Source organism: Poecile atricapillus, chromosome 2 (assembly GCF_030490865.1).
Source record: "Poecile atricapillus isolate bPoeAtr1 chromosome 2, bPoeAtr1.hap1, whole genome shotgun sequence".
NCBI lineage: Eukaryota > Metazoa > Chordata > Aves > Passeriformes > Paridae > Poecile > Poecile atricapillus.
Window position 1 is genome coordinate 10758648 of NC_081250.1, and position 22021 is coordinate 10780668.

Consider the following 22021-nt stretch of genomic DNA (forward strand, 5'->3'; position numbering starts at 1 on the left):
CCAAGCAGACTGTAACTATGCTTTAAAAAAATCTCAGATTTTCTCTGACTTTACTCAGATTTTCAGCTAAACTGGTCTAGCCACATGAGAAACTGAGACCAGCCAAACTACTCAGGTCTCAGGGCTGGGCAATAGGCACAATGGTAATGAATCAAAAAGCTTTAAAAACTCTTAGATAGCTGTCCCATTCTTCAACACACAAATGTGTCTATCAATGTCTAACTGCAGCAGAAGGACTCATTTATTTTATTTCAGGAACTGCACTTTTGTGAAGCTCTCTGTTAGTCAATATATCAGCTTGTTCATGTTTTATTTTGTTGTTTTTCCAATTTACAGTTGAAAAAGAAATAACTGCCTGGTGATGCAGGGGTGTAGATGGACAGGGAAATATCTTTCTTGAAAATTTTTCCTGTTGGTGTATTCATATTTTCATGGTGGCTGCTGAAAGGCTTTGGATGTTTTGGTAACAACAGAAAAAAGACTGACAAAGGGAAATCACCTCGAGGTTAAACATTTGTGGGGATGATGTTGTTTGGGTTCAGTGTGAGTTTAGTCTGCTGTGGCTGAATAATGATTGTTCAGAGCAAGAACAATCCAAAGCCACTCCATCAATGAAGCAGAAATCTGCAGAGATGTTCTGACCTTTTCTTCATCACTTCAGTTTTTTTAGGCAGCTTTGTGCAGTGAATCCCACGCAGTGTGGGTTTGAAAAAATGTATTAATTTTTATTAAGAAAGATCTTTGAGAGTAACCTGTAAGGATCAAATTAGAGATGTATCCAGTTCACTCTTCTTCCAGGAAAATACTTTATGGCTTCATCTACAGGAGCAGGCACATCCCACTCTCAATACAAATGTGTTGTTTCCACAATGCATCACATCCAAACTGAACAAGAAGATATCTGTAGATCTACAGTAGGTGTGTGCAAAAATACATACTAGTATTCTGGAGCACATTCCAATTGATTGCTAAGTCATAGTGAAAAATGGTCAATAAACAGTGAAAGAACAATTTTACTTGGCATTTTATTCACTTAACAGAAACATTCACTTATCAGGTATCACTGAAGTGCAATTTACAGAACTTAGCAGCAAATTCACATATGTAAATTCAGATTTATTTTCTTTTGTCATCTTTTTTGTTTCTTTTCTTTTTTACAAATATTACAAATGTACATCCATTAGTACAGTATTGCCATTCACTCATGCATGTTATGTACAGAATCTTCACTAAAGAATTACTACTGAGCAATTTTTCCTTTGCTTCAGGAAATGCTGTGTGTAGGTCATGTGTGCTTCTGGGATGGGGTCCCATCACACTGTTGTTGCACATAATGAGAAGAAGTAGATATTTAAGGTCATATTCAACCCTAGTGCCAGCATGTGCAACTCCATTGAGATCAGCTGATGCCCACTTGCAGTGGGGACTCGATTTGCTCCCCAGTACTAAACTCACTCTGGCAGCTGAATCCAGGGTTGCATTTATGTATTTCTTGCAACAAAGGTTCATTCAACGCTGCCACATTTTTATTATGTCCTTAAAAATAACCAGGCATGGTGCTTTGTTGTCACAGTAGCTGCAACACCAGCCTGGTGGAACTATGATGCATTAGTTGGGTTGACATCATGCCATGGCTGGAGGAGGATGGGTGAGGGCAGGGGGATGTAAGAAAGAGCCATTGAGGTCCCATGTGTGCTAGACAAGGAGAGGAAATGCAGAAGACATGCTCCCCCCTGACCTGTGGATCTCTGCATGAGAAACCTTGTCTTCCTCTCTGGCTGCCTTGTGGTTTCTCTCCCTCGGTGGGAGCAGCCAGAGCCCCTGGGGCCACCACTGCCAGTGTCCCCTGCAGCCTCTGCCACACCTGCAGCCGTGGGCTGGCCCCTGCCCGCGGCCCCTTGGCCACATCTGCTGCCCAAATCCCACTGCAGATCTGCAGCCACAGCTGAGTTAGAGGACAGGAACCTGGAAGCTCCGGTGTCAAAAGTATTCAAATGTTAATCAGAAGAGCTGTCAAAGTGGTCAAAGTATTGACAAAGTGGTTACCACAAAGTGTTTCCATTATTGAAAAGTCTCAGTTTTTGGTTGCCTTTTTTTTTTTTTTTTTTTTTTTTTTTTTAGCTATTTCTACTCTAAGGATATTTTTTAAAATATTTTTGGTAGTTAACATGGAATGTATTATTTTGTTGAAAAGGTTTCTGGAAGGGGAGAGCTTTGTTTTATCTAATTTAAAAATTCTAGTTTATCACAATTGTTTTTATACAAGACACTATAGATACATCTTGTAGTTTATAATCTAAAAATAAAATCTCATCAAAATACTGTAGCTATTCTATTGTGGGCATCAATAAACAATGTATTTACTGTATATGGCTCTCCAAACATGATAAACCCTATACAAAGAGCATCTATCTTTATTGATAGGAACAGTTTCCCGTGTAAAGGAAATTACATGGAAAAATATGAGCCTTGTGTTGTTTGAAAAGTAACTCAGCTTGACAGTTCTGAGAAAATACCAAGACAATTATCACAAATCAGTAGCAGCATGTTATATACAGATTTAAAGAGAATCACAGGAATAAAAAGAAAACAGTAGTTATATACCCGCAAATCCTGTCATCTAAAAACCCAGAAACTTAGAGAAATGTACAGGGTGTTTGAAGGTTGGTTTTGCAGTGGGACTATCAAAGCTCAGTTCTCCCATGACTGTATCTTCTGCCTTCTGATGAAGTTTGGGATGAGATGTAAAGATGAGATTGTATCAGACCCAGCCCAGTTATGAAGAAAATATTTAAATGTTGGGTGATACTTGTCTCCTAAGTGAAAAACCCCATCTGCTTTTCAGGCTGCAGATGAGCATGAAGAATAATAATAACACTTGGCATTTACACAGAGCTAGAATCTGAAAGCTCATGCATTGAGTAAGACCTTACCCAAACCTGTGGTTGTCTCTGCCGTGCTTATGTGAATTGGACTTTGTGAACAGGTAAAACTCACTGCAAGAGTGACAAAAATCTGTCTTACACTGTTGCATATGACCAGAGCATTTTCGATCCTGCCAAGTTCCTTAGATGTGAAGCATTTATTATTATCCCCATTAGACAGGTGGAGAAACTGAGGCAGGGAAGAGACAAATGTCAAATGTGCTCTCTTGTTTGGGGATGTCTTACGTGTGGGTACCCAACCCGGTGATTGTTCAGATGCATGGAGCATCCTGAGCTCACACCCACTTAATTCAGAGCCATGGGTCATCAGCAGTTTGGAGATCTGAGGCTCTGGGTCCTGGCTGCAGCCTGCCTGACTTTAGGGAGCTTCCTGAAGATCCAGAGCCAGGAGCATGGGCACACTGGTCCTCACTGGCAGCCCCTGCAGAGCTGCACCCCTCTGCAGGCAGCACAGGGGTGAATCGCCCCCTTGGCAAGGATCTGCATCCTGGCTGGTGTCTGGAAGGCATGTGAGACGAACAGGGCCCAGACAAGTAAAATTTGCAGCATTCAAATTGTGACTAGGGTTGAAGATTTGTTGTGAAGTGATTTGTCCAAGGTGTCAGAAGGAGTAAGTGTAAAAAACCAAGGGCATCCTGATGCCTGGCTTTGTGCTCAGAGCCAGCAGTGGAAAAACCAGGTTAAAAATGCTGCATTTCTTTGAGGCCCAAATTTTTTGTCACAGATTTAGGCAGTTTACAGAATGATTTTTGCATAGAGGTTAGGAACCTTTTTTTTGTGGATGATTATGGATGCTCTGAGACCTGCTGTCATGCTGTACTTCCATCTCTGCTCAATATTTTCCATTATTCAGTGATGACTTTTGCACTGATTGTGTGAAGGAAAACAAAGGTCTATTTTGGATCAGACAGGTGGCCCACTAACACCTCAAATCAGTAATAACCAACAGCAATAAACAATAAAAAGCAGAATCTTAGTGGGGGTGGCATTATAATTTGGGCAGGTACATTCTTGGGAAGGGATCATGAAAAAGCAGTTTTCTGAAGTTGAGTTCAGTGCATCAGACACATTTCTACTTATGCATTTCCAATACAGGATTAAAAGCAAATAGTCCCATGGAGGTTTCTATTAAATCTCAAACTGCTTCAATTCTCTCTGCTCATACATCCTGCCTCGCCTTCTCTCCAGTCGGTTTGATCCAGTCGTGTAGAAAAGGGGTGGAGTGATTTACACAGTTAGTAGGAACTGATCTTGCTCTGGGGGTTTCTTCACCCAGGTGCCCAGGCCAGCTTTCTGAAATGCTTTAAACAGCTGCTGCTTAACAGACTGGTACGTCTGAGCCACCAGCTTTGCCTCACTGTACACTGATGGCATCTCTCCATGGCTTGGTATTCGAGTGCTCAGCTGCAGAACAAAAATCAGGGCAGGGGAAAAAAAATAATAAAAAAACCAACCTATGAGCCAAAAGAAACAGGAGGCTTCAGTAGCTGTATAATCTTCCTGTCTACATTTCATAAGCAATCACTGTACTTTGTGTGTTTGCTTTTGGTTTAACAACCAGAAAACCAGGGAAGCAATAAATGCTGGTGACATGGTTTTGAGCCATTGTGAGGAGTGAAGGGGTGGACAGCTCTGCCGTGGAGTGGGCATAGGCAGTGGCATATCTTGGTATGTTCTACAAAGGCAGAATGCTACTTCTAGGTTAAGATGATTTTTATGGACAAAACTGAAAAAAATCCTTTCTGAAGATCTTTAAAGCATGTGCTTCTTTAAAGAAACCTTAGCCTGGGGTGTGCAGAAGCTCAGTGCTTCCAAGTAATGCCCAGACACAGAAGAAGAAGAAGGATTGCCTTCTATACTCTCTCATTTCCCCTCTGTCGTCTCTTATTGTTGGGAATGCTGTGAAACTTGTTCAGGGCGGGGCAAAAATCAGGCATCAGGGTTTGTGCTGGTGTGGGAAATCTGAGTGCTCTGTTGGAACACTGGAGCCACCCACAAGGAGCTACCTCGAGCCATGTCCCATGTCCAGTGCCCCTGGAAGGGCAGGGAGGCAGGAGGGAGCACCTTTTACTCTGCAGAAGGACTAAACAAACTCCTCTGACCTGCCCAAGTCTCTACCAAGCCAAACCTGTAGGGAAACACACCCTCAAGGCAAGCCTGAGGAGCAAAGAGCTCTTCTCCTTGTCTCTGTACAGGAGAGATGCTGAGAGTCAGACTGAAGGAGAAGGTGAACGTGCAGCCTGCAGTGAGCTGCTCCTGTCTGTGTGTGCCAGCACTCCGTGGGGCTGTCCTGGCTGGAGCTCTACTGGCCCAATCAGCGAGGGATGGTGACACTGCCAGCCTGGGTCTGGGTGGGACACAAGCTGGCCTGGCAGCAGTGGCTTCTCTCTGGCTGCCTTGTTGTTCCCTTTGCTCCCCAGAGGTAGAGAGTGATGACATTATCAAATCCCTTGTTTTGTCAAGGGCAAAGTGCCCTGCTCAGCTACAAGTTATTTTCTCCTGCTCACTGTAACCTCACCCCTGGTGTGAGCCAGAAGCAGTACATAGAGGGACACAGCAATTCCTACAGATTTTTTCCATCCAGCTCTCCCAGCCATAGTTCCAGCCATGGCCCCAGGTTTGCTCCTGTGAGGACCTCTCGATTCTGGGGGTGGCCAGAGTGCTTCTTGCCTCTCTTCCTACCTGCTGGAAGGAAACTAGGCTGGGACCTGTGTCACAAGCCCTGGGTACAAAGCCCAGTTGGTCTCTTCTGCTCCCCACAAGGCTCAGGGTCACTGCTAGGACAGACCATGCCACTGCCTGGAATGGGGTGAGTCTCACCAGCCTCCTTCCCCTGTGGTGTCCTGCAGAGCAGAACAATCCCTTCAGGCTTGTGCTCAAACCTGCCCACGCTGCGGGCTCCTTTGCCTTCACTAATGACTTTGTGGGTGGAATTGTCTCCAGACCTCCCTCCCCCCCATCACTCTGTCTTGTTCATTTCCACACATTTCCCAGTAGGAAAGGGGTTTTGGCACTTAATAAATTTTTTCTTGTCTTCACCTCCCCCCACTCTCCAGGGACTGCAGGGCAGGTATTGCTAAGCCCCTCTGCAGCAGCCCTACCTTGCCGTGCAGCTTGGCCCAGCGGGTGAAGAACATGTGCTTGCAGAGCCGTGAGGGGCTCCCGCAGCTCCTCTTCCCCGTGGTGGCGTTGATCACCTCCAGCTCCGTGCTCCCCACGATCCAGTTCACGCTGAAGCCGGGAGATTTCCCGGGCTGCCGGGCATCAGCGTGGCTCACCCCTGGAGGACAGAGGGACACCAGTAAGCTCCAGTGCTCACTCAGAGGCTGCTCCTGGGTTATTGTGGCACAGGAGATGCTCTCACTGAACCACTGGCATCGTGCTCTTGTCACCGGTGGTTGAATGTTACCAGACCAAACACCTTGGAGAGACATAGCAATTGCTACAGATTTTTCCACCCTGCAGGCAAATCTTCCATTAGCCTAAGGAAAGCCTTTGGATTGGAGTGTGAGCTGTTGACAGCAGTGTGACGGTTGCTGAGTGGAATCTTTCACAAAGGCTTTAATGGGATTACAGGTTTTTAAAAGAAACTAAGCAATACAGTGCTTTGGCCATGAGTTCTTTCAGGTGAGCTTCCCACAGTCCAGCATATTTATCTATTAACTCCTGGGGCCTTTGCTGTGAGAGGATGTCTAGACCCCAGAGGATAAGAAAAAACAAACCAATACACTTCATCATCACAGAGAGATTATTAGATCCAAGTTAATAATGACCTTGTAGACATCACAGACCTACAGGGAACACTCTTGGTCCCCACCTTGTGTCTGCCTGCGAGACTCCAACCCTGTACTGGAGCACCAATTTCTTCAACAGCTAGTTAGTGTCCTAATGATGATATTTGGGACATCTCTAAGTGGAATGCATCATATCTAATTTTAGACAGCTGCAATAATGTTTACAGTCACCTGGGATGACTGCATGACCATAGTGTCAAATTTTGGACATCTGAGCCACCTACTGAGCCAATGCCCTCATGGGTGAGATAATGTTTGACTCTAAATGTAGACCAGGGTGACAAGGTCAGGTGTGGGTGTGTACATTAGTTATTTTTAATCAAGTAAATTTCTGTCTCTTTTTAACTATTTAGTGTAGCTCAACCTCTCCATGACTCCTGTTGCTTTTTCATTTCTTGTGGGGAATGGGGGAATGATTAGTCTTTGCAAGAAAATAAGAGGAATAAAGAAGGTGGTTGGCTTATTTTCCAGCACAGTACAAATGCAAACAAGTGAGCTCTGTCTTGCCCTGCTCATTAGTGCTTTTGCAGCGAAGAATCAACACCAGGAGCTTCCAAGGCTGGAAAACACAGAGTGACCTGAAGCAGTTTGAATATTTTTGAAAACATGGACCTTGGATAATGTGTCTGGATCCAGTTGTGTCCTTCTCTGCTAATTTGCTGTGTGGGCCACTAGCCTGCAGACCTGGACAACAAAAGCCAGTGTGGTGAGCAGCAGGTGGGGACTGTGCTGGTGGGCAGGAGCTGCCTGGAATGGCCACCCCAGCACAGGCCAGTGCCAGGACTGGGTCTGTGTTTCCAAATGGCAGCTCCTGCCTGCAGCAGCTCCAGCAACAGCTCATGGTTTGCACTGCTTTCATTGCTGCTGGGTGGAGGGCAGCAGAGAAAGGTCCTTTGCATTTTCTGCTGAGAGGGTTTTAAAGAACTTTTGCAGAGAGCAAGAAGTACTGATATGGGCTGTTCAGAGAGAAAGAGATTAAAGAAAAGAGATCAAAGCCCCTCCTTTCCAAAGTGCCCTTCTTGTCCAGGATCTCATTTTCAAAACAGATGCACGCCATGAGCATCTCCTGATCTGAGGCATAGTGGGTGGAGATGGGGGCTGGTGGGAATGCTGCCTCCATCACTGAATGTGTTGAGCTTGGAAAGCTCCTGGGAAACACCTCGAGAGAAGTGAAGGGCTCTGCAGGGTCTGTCTGGCCTCTGCAGGCAGCTGCTGCATCCTACCTGGAGTGTCTCAGCATCATGAGAAGTAATGCCACTGAGGGACATGGATCCTCTCTGCCCTGACCCCTCTGCCCTGGGAGGGAGCTGCTAGCACCAAATGGAACTCAGCACGCACACAGAGAGAAAGGTGGCCATTGAAGGGAAAAAATTATATAGCAAACTCATTTTGTATCAGAGACAAAGCTGGAACTGCAGAAATCATCTCAGTCACTGTGACTGAACTCGCTACCGTGTGTAGAAGAGAATTACAGCTAAGTCATAACCTCACACAGGATTTGTAAACACATTCATGTCATATTAATACCTCTTTCAATTTTTTTCCCCCCAGAGATAACAGATCAGTCTGCATCTAAAACTCCAGTTCACCTAGGCAACAGGATTTAAACTGAGAGCTTGAAAATCAGATAGCTCTGTGGTGCTGCTCGAGAGTCTCTACATAGAACAAGATGCAAACAGATCAAAATCAGCTGTTTGACACTATGCACCACTCTCTGTCAAGATAGCACCCAAAAGCTTAGAGGATTTGAGCACCAAAAAGCACGATAGCAAACATACTGCCATGCAAAAGGACACTAAATAATGAAAATGTTGTGAAATCCCTGACTAGAGAAAAAGAAGGAAAGGCTGCACAGAGGGCAGAGCTGGCTGTGTGTGTCCATCATCTGGGGGCTGTGACAGTAGCCCAGACTGGTCCCCGTGCCTGGAAACCCCTCTGGGCTCCTTTGGCTTTCATGCCTTCTCTTCCCAGCTATCATATATAAGTACACGTATTTAGGTAAATAGAAGATATTTTCGCATAATTTTCTGAAAGCAAAGGAAGAGGTTTTAAAGAAAAAAACATGACAGACAAATAACAGATATATATAGAGCTCATATATATGTTCTCTGACTGTTGATATTTTTATAATTTTAAAAAAAATTTGTCCATATTTTCTTTTGAAAAATAATTGCTTTGATTTATTTAGAAAGTAACACTCAAATAATCTAGGCTTTCTGTCCTCTATGTAAAACATTCTTCTTAAGATCCACACAACAAACAGTACAATAGAAGACAGCAGGATTTGAAAGAAAAAGTCTTTGCACAAATAATATGAATTTGAGTACTGTGGGATGTGAACTGATATCTGTCCTCTCTCTTCTCTCTCTCCCAAAAAACCTCATAACCCATCAGGATACCCTTTAAAACAGTCTCAATCTTAAGAGAACAGGATATAAAAAAGGCATTTCTTCTATAAATTATACCCAAGAGTAATCTCAGTGGAAGAGTGGAGTTCCATCTGGCTGGGACTGGTAAAAAACTGAGTAGAAAAACCTCACTGATTATTTCTCAGTGGAGGCAAGGAATTAATCTCAGTATACCTCATCACACACCATGACTCTCCTCTCCATTGGAATGTTTGTACTGCTATGATCAAGTGGAAAAATAATTGACACCCTTATATAATTTAAGAACTCCTGCAGTCCTGGGCTGGTCTGATGTCCAATACAAGTGTGGGAGGTGGAGTTTCCTGGCTGAGATTGTCTCTAAGTCTAAGTCTGTAATGCATTTGGAGAAGTTTTTTCTAGATCCCATCTCCTTAGTCACTGGGATATGCTGCTGGCAGGGCTTCCCAGGAAAAAGAATTGCAGCATAAGCCTCAGCAATGTAACTTTTAATCAGCATCACCTCCCCAGGATTTGCTGGGGGGAGAAGATTACAAATAATGGTGTTAGAAAGAAAAACAATGCAGAGAGAGAGAGAGAGACTGATTCCTCCCACCACTTCTCCTGGGCTGAGGAAAACCCACAAACACAACCAAAAAGCAAAGCAAATGCTTTTCCAAACAGAAGCCTCTGTGAAGGAGGAAGACAGCCCTGAAACATGCAGATATTTAAAGTGACACAAGGCCCCCTCTGATGTATTTCTTATTCCCTTGAAATCTCTGGCAATGACTCTTGGACATACATACACAGACACTCTGGCCAAGTATGACCCATTGCTTTTACTCTTCAAGGCCAGCCCAGCAAAGCAATAGCTGTTCTGTGGTGAAAACTCTTATAAAATCCCTTTTTGTGCTTTCAGTCCTTCAACAGTTGAAGTGAGTCTCCCTGTACATCCTCCACACACAGGGAAATTGTGTGTGCCTTTGATCTTAATGTATGGGTGCATTTACAGTGTGTTAGGGCTGGCACAGGAGGAGATCTGAGATCTGGGAAATGCAGCAGCTCTGGCAGCCAGGGCTGTATTGTCAAAATAACAGCCAGATTTGGGAAATGGAGAGATATCTCCTGGCCTGCTGTGAGTTCTTTCCTCCCTACCACAATGTCATGTGGGAAAGAAGAGGGGCTGGCCATGATGGACCAGGGCAGGAGGGACAGCTGGGGACATAAACTGGAGGGAGAGTGTGGATCACAGCTTCCTGCTCACTTGATTGCAGTCTTTGTCCAGCTGCAATGAAGAGTTAAAAAATGGAGATAAGCTGTTCAGAAAAGGATAAGCCTTTTGACCTGTTCACCTTACAACACATACATGCACATTACACTTGCCAGATGTACTAAACCACACAGAACCTGAGAATTTCCCCAGTGGCTAAACTATCACTTCTGCCTCAGCCAAACAAATGCTGTCACAAGAACATATTAAAAAAAAAAAAGTCCATGAAATACATAAGGTATAAACCAGCACTCTCCTGACTGAGGAACTTAGAGGACTTTGAAAGGTATGGGGTACTCCACTAAAATGTCCTGACCTCCCAGCTCTGTGACACTGACATCATATTGATGTCTCAGGGAATCCCCCCAAAGAACAACTATCAAAGATTAAAATAAGGATTTAATCCAATGCAGAATTGGTGTCCCTTAGCATTCACAAGCCTCATGAGGATCTGAAGACAAAATTTACAGAAAGATTCCTTCTGTTTTTTAGAAATGTTTTACTTAGCCATATTTTTCTTTTTTGCACTCTGACTGTTCAATGTACAGTGGTTCTTTTCCTAGTCAACTTGTATCCACTAATGATCCGTTCTTGTGGCTGCTGCTAAGGAAAGAGGAATTGGATTTAGACACATTGGTTTCTTCATTCTTCAATTTCACATTCTTCAGGAAAAAGGACCCCACAAAGGTCTGAGTTAATGGTCTACTTACAAACAAAAGGCACTCCTGTTGGGAAGCAGCATGACTGGAGATGGGAGGGGGGATTATTTGTCTTGCAGGCAGGTGTTTGCTTACCACTGAGAAGCAGCTGATTGCGCCGGTACGAAGCTGGCAGCTGACCAATGTCTTCTATCCTATGGCTCATTACCCGGGAAAGGTGACCAGTGTGGTAGAGGCTTCCCACAATGATGCTGTGCAGGTACATGGGTTCGATGAAGGAGCTGAGGAGAGCGCCTTGGAGCCCAAGGATGTTCCATCTGAAAAAAAAATTAAAGAGCAGTAAGACACATTGGTGAAGGAATGGCCATACTGGAGCAAGGCTGGGAAAATCAGCAAATGCCAGCACATGGGTTAGAGGGATGAGGGATGAAACTACTGCTGTCCCTGTCCTATGATACAGAAAACCCTGCTGGGTTATTATACACCCATGGGCTCATTCCCCCTCCAGCAGGATTTGAGATTACTGTGGTGCTATTCACTTAAGAGATGCCTTTCCATCTTGTATTGCTGCAAACAGAGCCTTCTTATCAAGAGGTGTTCTTTATAAAAGCATTTTTTGTTTGATGGATGTTTTTTTAGCGTGTCTCCAGTAGAACTTTATTTTTTTTCTGCCTCTATAGTGTTTCACTTGCAATTGTAGGGCTAGAATGAGAGCTTTTGTTATTCTACTTTTATTTTCTGCTTGTCATACGTAAGTACCATCCCCATGTTACATAGCCAAGCTAACACATGACTTAGGTGGCCAAAATTACTCCAAAATCTTTGAATGTCTCATAGACTGACATTTCTTTGCACAAATGACCACAAAGATATGAAAACATCCATGAGAATTAAATCCTGGTCCTGAATAGGAAAAAGAAGACAACTTTTAGGAAATGTATTCGTAATTGACAGCTTGACCTGCTCTAAAGTGTTTGGAGTGATGGATACATTTCACCCTGTTGTTGCCTTAAAGGTGCAGCAGAGTGATGGTGGAAACCTTGGGACCTTCCACCTGTTGATGGCTGAGACCTCTGTGCTACTGGTGGTGCAGTAGCTGCCAGAACAGTTCTGCATTTTAATAGCCTATGAATTTTTACATCAAGCTAGGCACAAATATGAAAACATGCTTGCCTCTAAATTCTTCAGGGGACAGCTAACTGGTTAATGAGTGGAAAAATTAAAAAGGGGAAAGAAGTCATGATGCAGTTATCTTCTTGGCAAACCTGTTTAGCTCAGCTCATCTAAGAAGTTGTTTCCCACCACACGAACACTAACAGGCTCTCTTACACTTGGATAATATTTTTACGGAAGTTGAACACTGTCAATCTGTCAGAGTAGTTTTGAGTTCAGGAGTTCAAACTGAAAATGCTTCAAAAAATGTAGTTTGGAGAGTATATTTTAGCTCATTAAAACCCGAAACACTGGCAACATTTGGAACTCGGTAGCTGACTGAAGGAAAGAAAGGGTGTGAGGTGTCTGCTATATAAGGCATCATCCAGTGGCTGCCATGTTAAATAATGTGTTTAAAGCAGAATTTCCAACAGCAGCAAGCATTATGGTGCTAATTTCTTACATCATTGTTCTTTTCATTAATTAACATTTCTCAACCGTTAGCGCAATTATTGCAGTGCCTCTGTACTGTATGTCTCTTTTCATGATTAATAAGGAGTCATTATATTTCCCTTTCCTGAAGCAGTCAATTAACACAGAATACTTTCCATTAATTACTGAATGTTTAAAACCAGCATGCTGTACCTGGAGAGCAATCTGCTCTAGGAACCTGTGACACCAATTGCTTTTAAAAGTTCTCTTTAAATTTTATTCCAAAAACACAAGCAATTTAGCTGGCTGTATTAATTTGCCTCCGAAGCAGGGCTGTGAATGAGAAACATCTTTTAATCTCATGCAAGAAAAGGCAGCCATCTGGCTGCTGAGGATTTCAGAGTCAGACTCTCCCTGTCTCCCTCTGTAAATGCAGGCCATTAAAGTAATGTGTTCATCTACATAAAACTCAAATGAAATATAAAAGGTAATATTTATATACAAACAATTTAGTCCCACAATTTAAACAGTCATTGGTTTTATGAAACATTTACTTTAGTTGATCAGATTTGCATAACTTCATTTGGGGAAAAAAAAAAGTGTGGTCATTTCTGCAAATAACATCACTTTTAAAGGAAAGAACTAGCTGCCTCTTTGAGTAAATAACTTATCATGATGCAAAATTAATAATGCAAGCTTAAGAAACAGAGCTCAATTCAGCTAACAGTACTATGCCTTCAAGCAGCATCTAAGGTAAGCAAAAAAATTACACAGATATCTTTGTCCAGATGGAAACTTGTAAGATATCAGTGCTATTTTCAGCATTTAAAATTTCCTTTAAAAAGCCTTACATATTTGATTGAAGGAGAGAAGAAAAGCAGCTAACAGAAAACAACATATGTTCAACAATATTGGGATTTCAGCAATATGCACATCACAAGAAATCATCTGAGTTTTATTTACCAAAATAAGGGACTGTGTTCAGGTCATAAATTACAAGGTAATAATGATTGCTTAATTTAAATTAATTACAAGGGTCCTGCCTTTTCTTTAGAGATATTTCTCTACCTAATTCTGGACATATTAACCCTACTGTAAAAAGGGATTCAAATGTCAATGGAATTACATTTTTGGAAATCACAATATAAGCATGATCAGGTCACCCCCTATTTATCGAAAGCATTCCATAAACATGAATTAATCCTTCCAGTGCTCTGCTAAGGTAAAGTCCCATTTTTTGCACCCTGGACAATTAGGGCAGAAAGGGAGTAAGATCTGGTGAAATCTGGAAGAGTTTCTGGTTTCTGCATGCAGTAGCTGTCCCTCGAGAGAACCCTGTTTTCCCATTCCAAAAGAAGGCACAGGAAGGTGTAGGGGTGATGAAGCCTCTGTATCAGCCATGGTGGGTTTTGACCCCAGAGTGTAAAGTTTGACTCCAAGACAAATTGGACAGAGCAACCAGACTAAAAAAAAAACAAAAAAAAACAAGGGAGAAGAAATCTATCAAAGAATATGGGCACAAGAGCAAGTCCTGCCTGATGTGTAGAGTGTGGTGCAAAAAGAGACTTTCCCTGTGGCTACTTCGTGGTTCAGCATTGGTTTAGCAGCATCCAGTCAGAGAAATGGGATGAAGAAGCAAAGGAGCTTTGCTTTCAAATCTAGTCTAGGTTTGTCAGAGTGTTTAGAAAGTTGTTTGCCTCTAGAAAGCAGCCACCCTGCGCATGTGTGAGTCCCACTAACTCAGCACAAGTCCTAGGAAAGGAGGGCTCCTGTACTGAGCTGGCCAAAACCAGACCCTTGCACTGCTGCTGTTGTCCTTCAGAGCACAGGAGAAGAACAATCACGTTGGGGAAAATTTTCAGTTTTTCATTCTGCTGTTGCTGTGTGGATGAAAAAGCCTACCTTGGATGGCAGCCAGTTCAGTATTGTGCAGCAACAATAGATTTTACTGACAAATATTTGGGGGAAGGTCTTTTTTATCCCGTGTATTGTTCATCCCTTGACCAACACACATGGCTAATGTACTGACTTGGTCCTTTGATATATGAACATCTATGGAATTATTTGAAGGTAGAAGGTAGAGAAAGATCCATTTGAGCAACAGTGAAGCTATCAGTAAGGGTGTTAATTTTGAAGGAGCTATTGCTCTGTAGCCTAATTTAGGCCCATGAAAGTAGCTGTGTTCTCATCTGTAACAAAGAGCTCTCTTCAAATGTGGCTTTTCAAAATAAAATTATTATTCAAAGCAATGCAGTGTTACATTTTGGTTTCTCAATATATCAAAGTGACTTTTCTCGCTATGAGGAAATATGCTGGATCATTCTGAATTTTCCTAATTGTGCAAGATTTTAAGGGCTGTTTTCAAGGACACGCATCTCTCTAATAACTCATATGCTATGCACTCTGTAATAACCCTTCCAATAAAGTGAAAATCAACCCACTGCTCCCTTAGTCACAGATCTTGTTTAAAAATCCCCAAATCTTCAGCAGGCAGGATAAATAAAACAGAACATCTCCCCTTTTCACTCAAATATGGGAGCTTTTGGAGCTTTAAGTGGAAGGAAAGTATACCCTTCCTTTTGTTCAAACAGCAGATATTACTGCACTGTTTACAAAGACAAAATCCCGTGTCCAGTTTTCAATATAGACAATCCTTAAACAAATATATTTTTGCCTGTTTGTCAATCACAGAAATGCCAGTGCCAAGATGGGAGGCATCCCAGAGCAGGCAGCTTTTCTTTAATTAATTGCAGTGCTCCCCCAGTCCTGGACAAGTAGAGGGCAGGGCATGACCCCCCCTGCAGAGCCCCCCCAGTTCCCCTGCTCAGTTCCCATGCTCCTGACAGCTCAGGACCACAGCTCAGTGTGCAGGGAAATGTGTCCCCACGTCATAACCACACCACAGCCCCCACACCCACACTGGAGCATCACCTCACCACACACAGGGTTGTCTATGGCCCCTCCCTTGGACCAACAGTAAAAAGGATGATGAGAATACTGAGGAAGGGGTTTGGAGGCAAACCCACGGGGATGCAGAGAGCTGCAGCCTCGCTCAGGTCAGCACAAAGCTCCCTGCCCTTTGCTGAGATGTGATGTGACAGCTGCAGCTTTTTGCTGGTGTTTCTAGCTTTGATTTGGACATGGTTAGACCTGAAGGCCAACACTTGAACCCCTCTGTAACTGAGATGTGGAGGAATTCGCCTGATGCTTCAAAACATCTCAGGGAACTGTGTCCACCTGCCATGCTCAGAGACTGAAGTGTCTCCTTGCGACCTTTGGAAACCTTGCCCATTAAAAAGCATTGCTGATGAATTTCAAATCTTATTTTGATAAGGCTTTTTGTAAAAGACCTTTTTTTTTATTAAGAGCTTTAAGTCTTATCCACTTGATGTGTTGTTAACCTCCTGTACCACAGTTTCTATTACCAATATTTCCAGCTATGCTTCACACAACATAAACTGTTATTCAGGGTGGCATGTGCTCAGTAGGACACCTGTGGTGCTCCTATTTATACGACCATTTAGCTATTATTGGTTTGGAAACTGGAACTAGTGCATTAGTTTTTGATCTGTATTTTAACAGTGGGTGGTTTATATATGTTTTCTGGAACATACCTTGTGGTGAAAGATTGAAATTGAACTCTCAGTCACACAGAAAGGGGTTAAGAGAGAGAATTACAAACCGTGTGCACAAATCATCTCTAATTGAAGATCTAGCTGTGTTAATTGATTTTCATTTGCATTAATATGTAGCCTTTGAAGTAGCTTTTCTTAAGAGTTACCTTGTCAGGCTCAGCCTTCTGTTAACAATGGCTCTGGTCGACAGGCTAACACTAAAATAGATCTAAGAATGCCAATTTCTAACACTGACTTTTAGTCTTGCATTTTTATATGCTGCATTTAAATACAGCTTAATGTGCTCAACTCACCTTATAAAATGCTACTTCAGACTCCCACTGCTAAATCCTGAAACAGTGCCTTAAGGCTACACTACCTTGTAATACTCTGAATATATTCTCAATAAAGATTCCTTCCTATTCTCTAGCTTGTGGGCCCAAATAATCCACAAACCTTAGCCACAGGACATGGGTAGACTGCTCATGATGTAATGCAAAGTTAGGAGGTCCTCTGTTACCATTTGTGTTGTTTTGTAGGTGAGGTAATTCAGATATTCAAGGTCTTTTTTCTACCTCTGGGCTGAATGTCATTTTTTTGGTGAAGTTTGAGGAAGTAGATGACCATTAACCCGGTGGCAAGAAAACACACAGTCTTTTAAAGGTGACCTTTTGAGAAGTGGTAGTAAGAAAACAGTTTTAAGGCCAGAGCTGATAAAACAAACACTGAGTTCTGGCTTTTATGTGCTGTTAAAAGACAGTGTTTATGAGGATTGCTCCCTGCAAATCCTGCACAATGCAAAGTAAGCTCCTCAGCCTGCATCCTGCAAGGGGACTCTGAAAGAGGACAAGTGCCACTGCTCATCTATTTACAAATAAGTCTGTACAGTCTTTGTGTCTACCAAACCACTGGCAATGGCAAGCACCAAACCTCTCTGTGCAGCTGCACGGGGCAGAACACCCTCCTGTTTTGGAAGGGTTGGCATCGGGAGAAATAATTTCTTTAGTTTTCTGCACGGAAGTAGAAGGAACCCAGGGGCTGGTGATGGGATAAATAAACTTAATTAGCTCAGAGCATGGAACAGGAAACTTTATACAGAAGGGAGGTGTATGTACTGCTAAATTTGAGTTATGGTGGGCCTAGAGGATGAGCCATGGTGGAAGGAGACTGGCCTGAAGGTCAGAGAGTGTTTCCATGAGTCAGAGGACAAAATGTGTCAAAGGGAAGTGGTTTCTCTCCTCTGTGACAGACTCTGAATTTCCCTTATAAGTATGTCCAGAGTGGTGATGGACTTAAGAGAAATGCAGATCTTTGATATTTTGCCCAGACTTTCACATTTCTTCTGCTGTAGGAATAAGTAGAGACATTTGGAAATTCTGATTTTATATAAGCAGCCATGTGGACTGTTACCTGCAAACCTGGCACACACGTACACAATGTGTGCTGTGGGAAGGCAGCAGGGAGGAGGTGCTCAGTGCTGGGCTGGCTCTGTGCACCTGGAGACCATGTCACCAAAGGGGACACAGAGAGCCAGTGTCCCTGAGGCCCTGGGGCACCAAGGGGGTGCTGCAGATCCCACCCCTGCAGCTGGCACATATCAGCTGAACACAGATCAGTCCTGAACTTTTCTGAGGGTCAGGGGCAGAATGTAGTGCTGAGCCTCCCTAACTTTTGGTTACTGTGTTTAGATCCTCAAAGAAGGGCTGAGTTCTAGAGATATCCTTGCTTCTTTTCCCCTAAATGTGTGTGTTTGTGCCTGTGGGTGCCTGTGTGCATATGACAATTTTCCTTCTAACATTTGTCTGCTCCCAAACAGCGACTGCAGAGACTTCCATTAGCAGCAGCATTAACCTTGCACCGACCTTGTAATAAGCAAGGTATGAGCTAGTCCTGCATCCAGCCTTGGTGTGAGACAGGGAGATGAAAAGAGCTTTAATTTGGCCCATTGTATGAATTTTGCTGTCACAAAAAGCCGAAATTCTCTTAGGGTTGTAATGTCTCTGTCGATATAAGGTTTTAATGTAGGTTATGATTGGCATCAAGACAATATTAAATGACATACATTTTTCCCCCAAAAGATGATTATTTTCAAAATTATTTTTCCCATGTTATTGCTGCTTTTTTGCAAACGTATACAATATATGTTACAGAGGAGAACGAAGGTCAAAAGGTGTTGGTGTAATTAATGAACTATGGGCTAAAAAATGTGGTTTAATCCTAAATCCTATGGCACTGAGATCCTGAAGTCACTTCATCTGCACTGTGAGGCTCACAAGAATCATGTGTGTAAAAGCTGACACTCTCTTAGGGTGGTTTATTTGGGGATTCACAGACCCTGAGCTTTAAATTTATACATAAAAATGCATAGGTTTTAAAGCCAGAAGGAACAACCAAGATTTAATGTGACCTTGTTTATAATGAAGTTGCAGAATTTCACCTCGTAATTCCCTGCCTGAGCCAAATAAAATGACTATTCATACCAGAAGAGCTTGTGCTTTAATTCAGTGAGGGAAAAGGTGTGATTCCAGGGTGTTTATCCTGAGATCTCAACAAAGCCACAGAGCCCAAATAATGCATACCAAGCATCAAATTCTCTCAAACTTGTGGTGATAGTAATAAAAATGGCTAAATGTCTTTGAATAACAAATAAATCTGATTAAACCACTCTCTGCTTATAGCTTTCCTGTGAGCAAGAAAGAACATAAATCGTTAGATACATGATTTATAGAATATTATTCGCTTTTCTCAGTAACTCTGTGCATTCTTGGGTCTTTGATATTCTGATAGCGATGTCCTTTGCAAATAATGCAAAATGATGTATATTTTAGCAGCTACTGGCTAGATTCTCAAGAGGAAACATTCTCTAATAGCACAGTGCTCCTGAGGGACTTTTACAAGCAATAAAATCCAAAGCATACAAGCGAGATTCTTTTTTGTCAAATCTTGCTTATACAAACATGAATTTCAGATTCAGAGATCTCTTTTCTTCTCACTGCAAGACAAGCCCAGATAATGTGCAACCAGATTCCTGCATCCTGCAGACATTTAAAGTCAGTTACCTATGTGGTAGGGCAAATATTTGCAGTCTGAAACGAGGCATGGATGCCTCCCACTGATCTCTCCAGTAGGGCAGGAGTGGAAAGGGCCCTCGTAGAGAAATCTCCTTTTCCACCCAACTCCTTTCCTGCCTCTGCTCTCTATGACCAGAGGGGAAGAAGGCAGAAAACAGTCCTATATGTGCTGAAACAAAGGACAGGTGAAGAAACCTTTGATTCTTCCTCCTTATGATAAAAAAAATATTGTAGATGGCATTTAATGTGGTAAACCGTAATTTGGGATAAAGTATAATGCAGATTTTCTCAACCTCTTTTTTAACTACTGGTGAGAGTAAACATGCTGTTGAAAGCAGGGAATAATGATTGCTGGTTTCTTTTTTTTTGTTTTTTTAATCTATATAAATCCCAGGATCATTTGAATTACATTGAAAATAAATAATAAAAATTGCAGTTTTTCTTACAACATTGAAATAATACTGTCAATGATGAGAACTGCAAACTTTTTTTTATCTTGGAAAAACTTTATGGTAGATTTTTCTTTTCTTCATAGACTTCAATGCTGTTTAGATGCGTGTCAACAATGAAAGGATTCACTCAAAGTGCTTAGCAGATGTGCTTGGAGAAAACCCAGCTCCTGAGACAGGGCATTACTGTCAACATCCCCATCAATAGGAAATGTAATACTGTTTGCAAAGCTGATATTTAATTCACTGGCTAATGACATTCAAAACCACAGAGAGTGCAATATTTCTGTTCTTGAACTTAACATTTTGTAGTTTTTTGAGTCCACGTGAGTCTGAATTTGGAAAACCCAACTGCATCTACACGTATTGGAGGAGACCCACTGAACAAAGTTTGGGTTTTCTGTTAACTCCTAATGAAGAAATGAAAACATTACAGCAGAAGTTGCTCTTTATCCTTCATGCAAGCACAACAGTTGTGATGCTTACACTTAGCAAAGCATGGATTTTGTGAGTCTGGTAGTATTTCCATTTGTTGGTTCACATTTACATTTTTGTGACAAAACATCAGGTTTTGCTGTTGACAGACTAATTTAGCTTTGGTAGGTCATCCAGTTAAATCTAAGAGCAGAATTTATGCATTTGGATTAAACAAAATTTCTGTGATTTTTTTGGGAAAGATTATGTCTATGTTGGCTTTTAATAATTGGGCCAAAATTTTGACTGATATAATTTAACTGAGTTCTTAGGCACAGTATTCCAGCAGTGAATTTGATCATAGCATTTATGTTTTTATAGCTATGATATGATTTATTTTATATGTAGAACTGCATCTATAGATAATGTACATTATATATATATATAAAATGATGATGATAAATCCACATACATGTATAGATACATACTCATAGTACAGTAACTGTGCAACCAAGCACACACATTTTGATTTCAGTTTGTGTTAGCCATCACTTGCCATTAGTTAACACCCTAGACTGAGAATGGTGAATGTGTTTACATTTTATTTGTCACCAGGGAATAATTATGAAATATTTACTACATGGAAATTATTCTACATAAATAGATGTTGTATTTACACAGCAGAGCAGAAACCCACAGAGGGGGCTGTTACATGAGGGCTCTTCAATGGCATTCAAAATAGTAGAAGTATTCCTGGTAGCTTTTAGGGCATTTTATTCAATTGGGTGCAGACGAGCTAAGTTTATCTGTATGATAGTTGGTTTGCAAGTTTTGGGGTAAATGATCCAAGAACAGCAAAGTGGATGTATTTTATTTGCACAGTGAAATTCTATTGGCAAAAAAAGCTGCAAAGACAGTTTATATTTTTGTCACACTGTAATAAGCAACTAACGACCCACAGAGAATTTGGGAAAATGTCCTATTTACATTCCCTCCTATTTATATGTCTGCTTTTGCATACAAAGGAGGTCTTTGTTTCTGCAGGGCCTGTCAGCACCTGCTGGCTGCTTCCCACCACTCACCATAATCCTCCGTGGTTTCCATGTGCAAAGGCTTTTGCCAGGAATATGCATCACGTACCTGGCAATTTTGTCTGTGCAGGACATGGTGATGAGCTGCTCTCCCAGCAGGACGCCGTCCCACGTCTGCGCTGCGTTGTGACACCGCACAGGAATGGTCCCTTCTCCAGACTCAATCTTTGTCCGCAGGTGCCCACGGTATTTCCTCACTATGTGCTTGCTGCTGTTCACTGGGCAAAATAAACACAAGAATGACAATTGATTTTTTTTCCAAATGACCTGAGAGGCTGTGCTGGTGCCTGCAGAACCACTTGTGAAGGTCCCTTAAACTGGATGCAAAATTAGATAATAGCCCAAGAAAGCAGTGCAGTGTGGAAAAGAAGGTGCTCTTAGTAAGGTTTTCTTTTCACTTCAGTCAAAGCTTACACAAAGCACACACTGAGTTCATGTTCCCCTTCTATTTCCCTCATATATTTAAAAATAAGAGAGGTGCTCTGTCTTTTTAAGAACCAGTACAATTTCTCATTTTAGGACTGAGTTGTGATGGATGAATATTTGAAAAACCTTGGTTCAATGAGTGTCATCAAAGACTCAGCTGCATGATGCAGACCAGTCCAGTACTTTACTGTGATATTTAGTGACATTTCCCAAATAATTTCAGAAGTAAGGTTTTGATTTGTTATCATAAAATTTCACTGAAAAATTCTGAAAAGCTAAAGGTTAATACTCTGGACCAAAAGCAAATCAACATTTTCTAGTTGTTCATTGCTGGCTGG

The 22021-nt window shown here is 42.0% G+C and overlaps 1 protein-coding gene across 1 annotated transcript in view; it reads right to left on the reverse strand.

The window, feature by feature from the left end:
* Nucleotides 1-1029: 1029 nt before the first annotated feature.
* ADARB2 (adenosine deaminase RNA specific B2 (inactive)) overlaps nt 1030-22021 on the reverse strand; it is a 301943-nt gene continuing 280951 nt past the window's right edge. Inside the window, exons 7-10 of the mRNA XM_058831907.1 lie at nt 21307-21475; nt 11170-11351; nt 6047-6225; nt 1030-4349 (exon numbers count right to left, since the gene is read on the reverse strand). Of these exons, the coding sequence (XP_058687890.1) occupies nt 4173-4349; nt 6047-6225; nt 11170-11351; nt 21307-21475 (707 nt within the window). The 3' untranslated portion in view covers nt 1030-4172. The remainder of the gene's footprint in view (nt 4350-6046; nt 6226-11169; nt 11352-21306; nt 21476-22021) is intronic.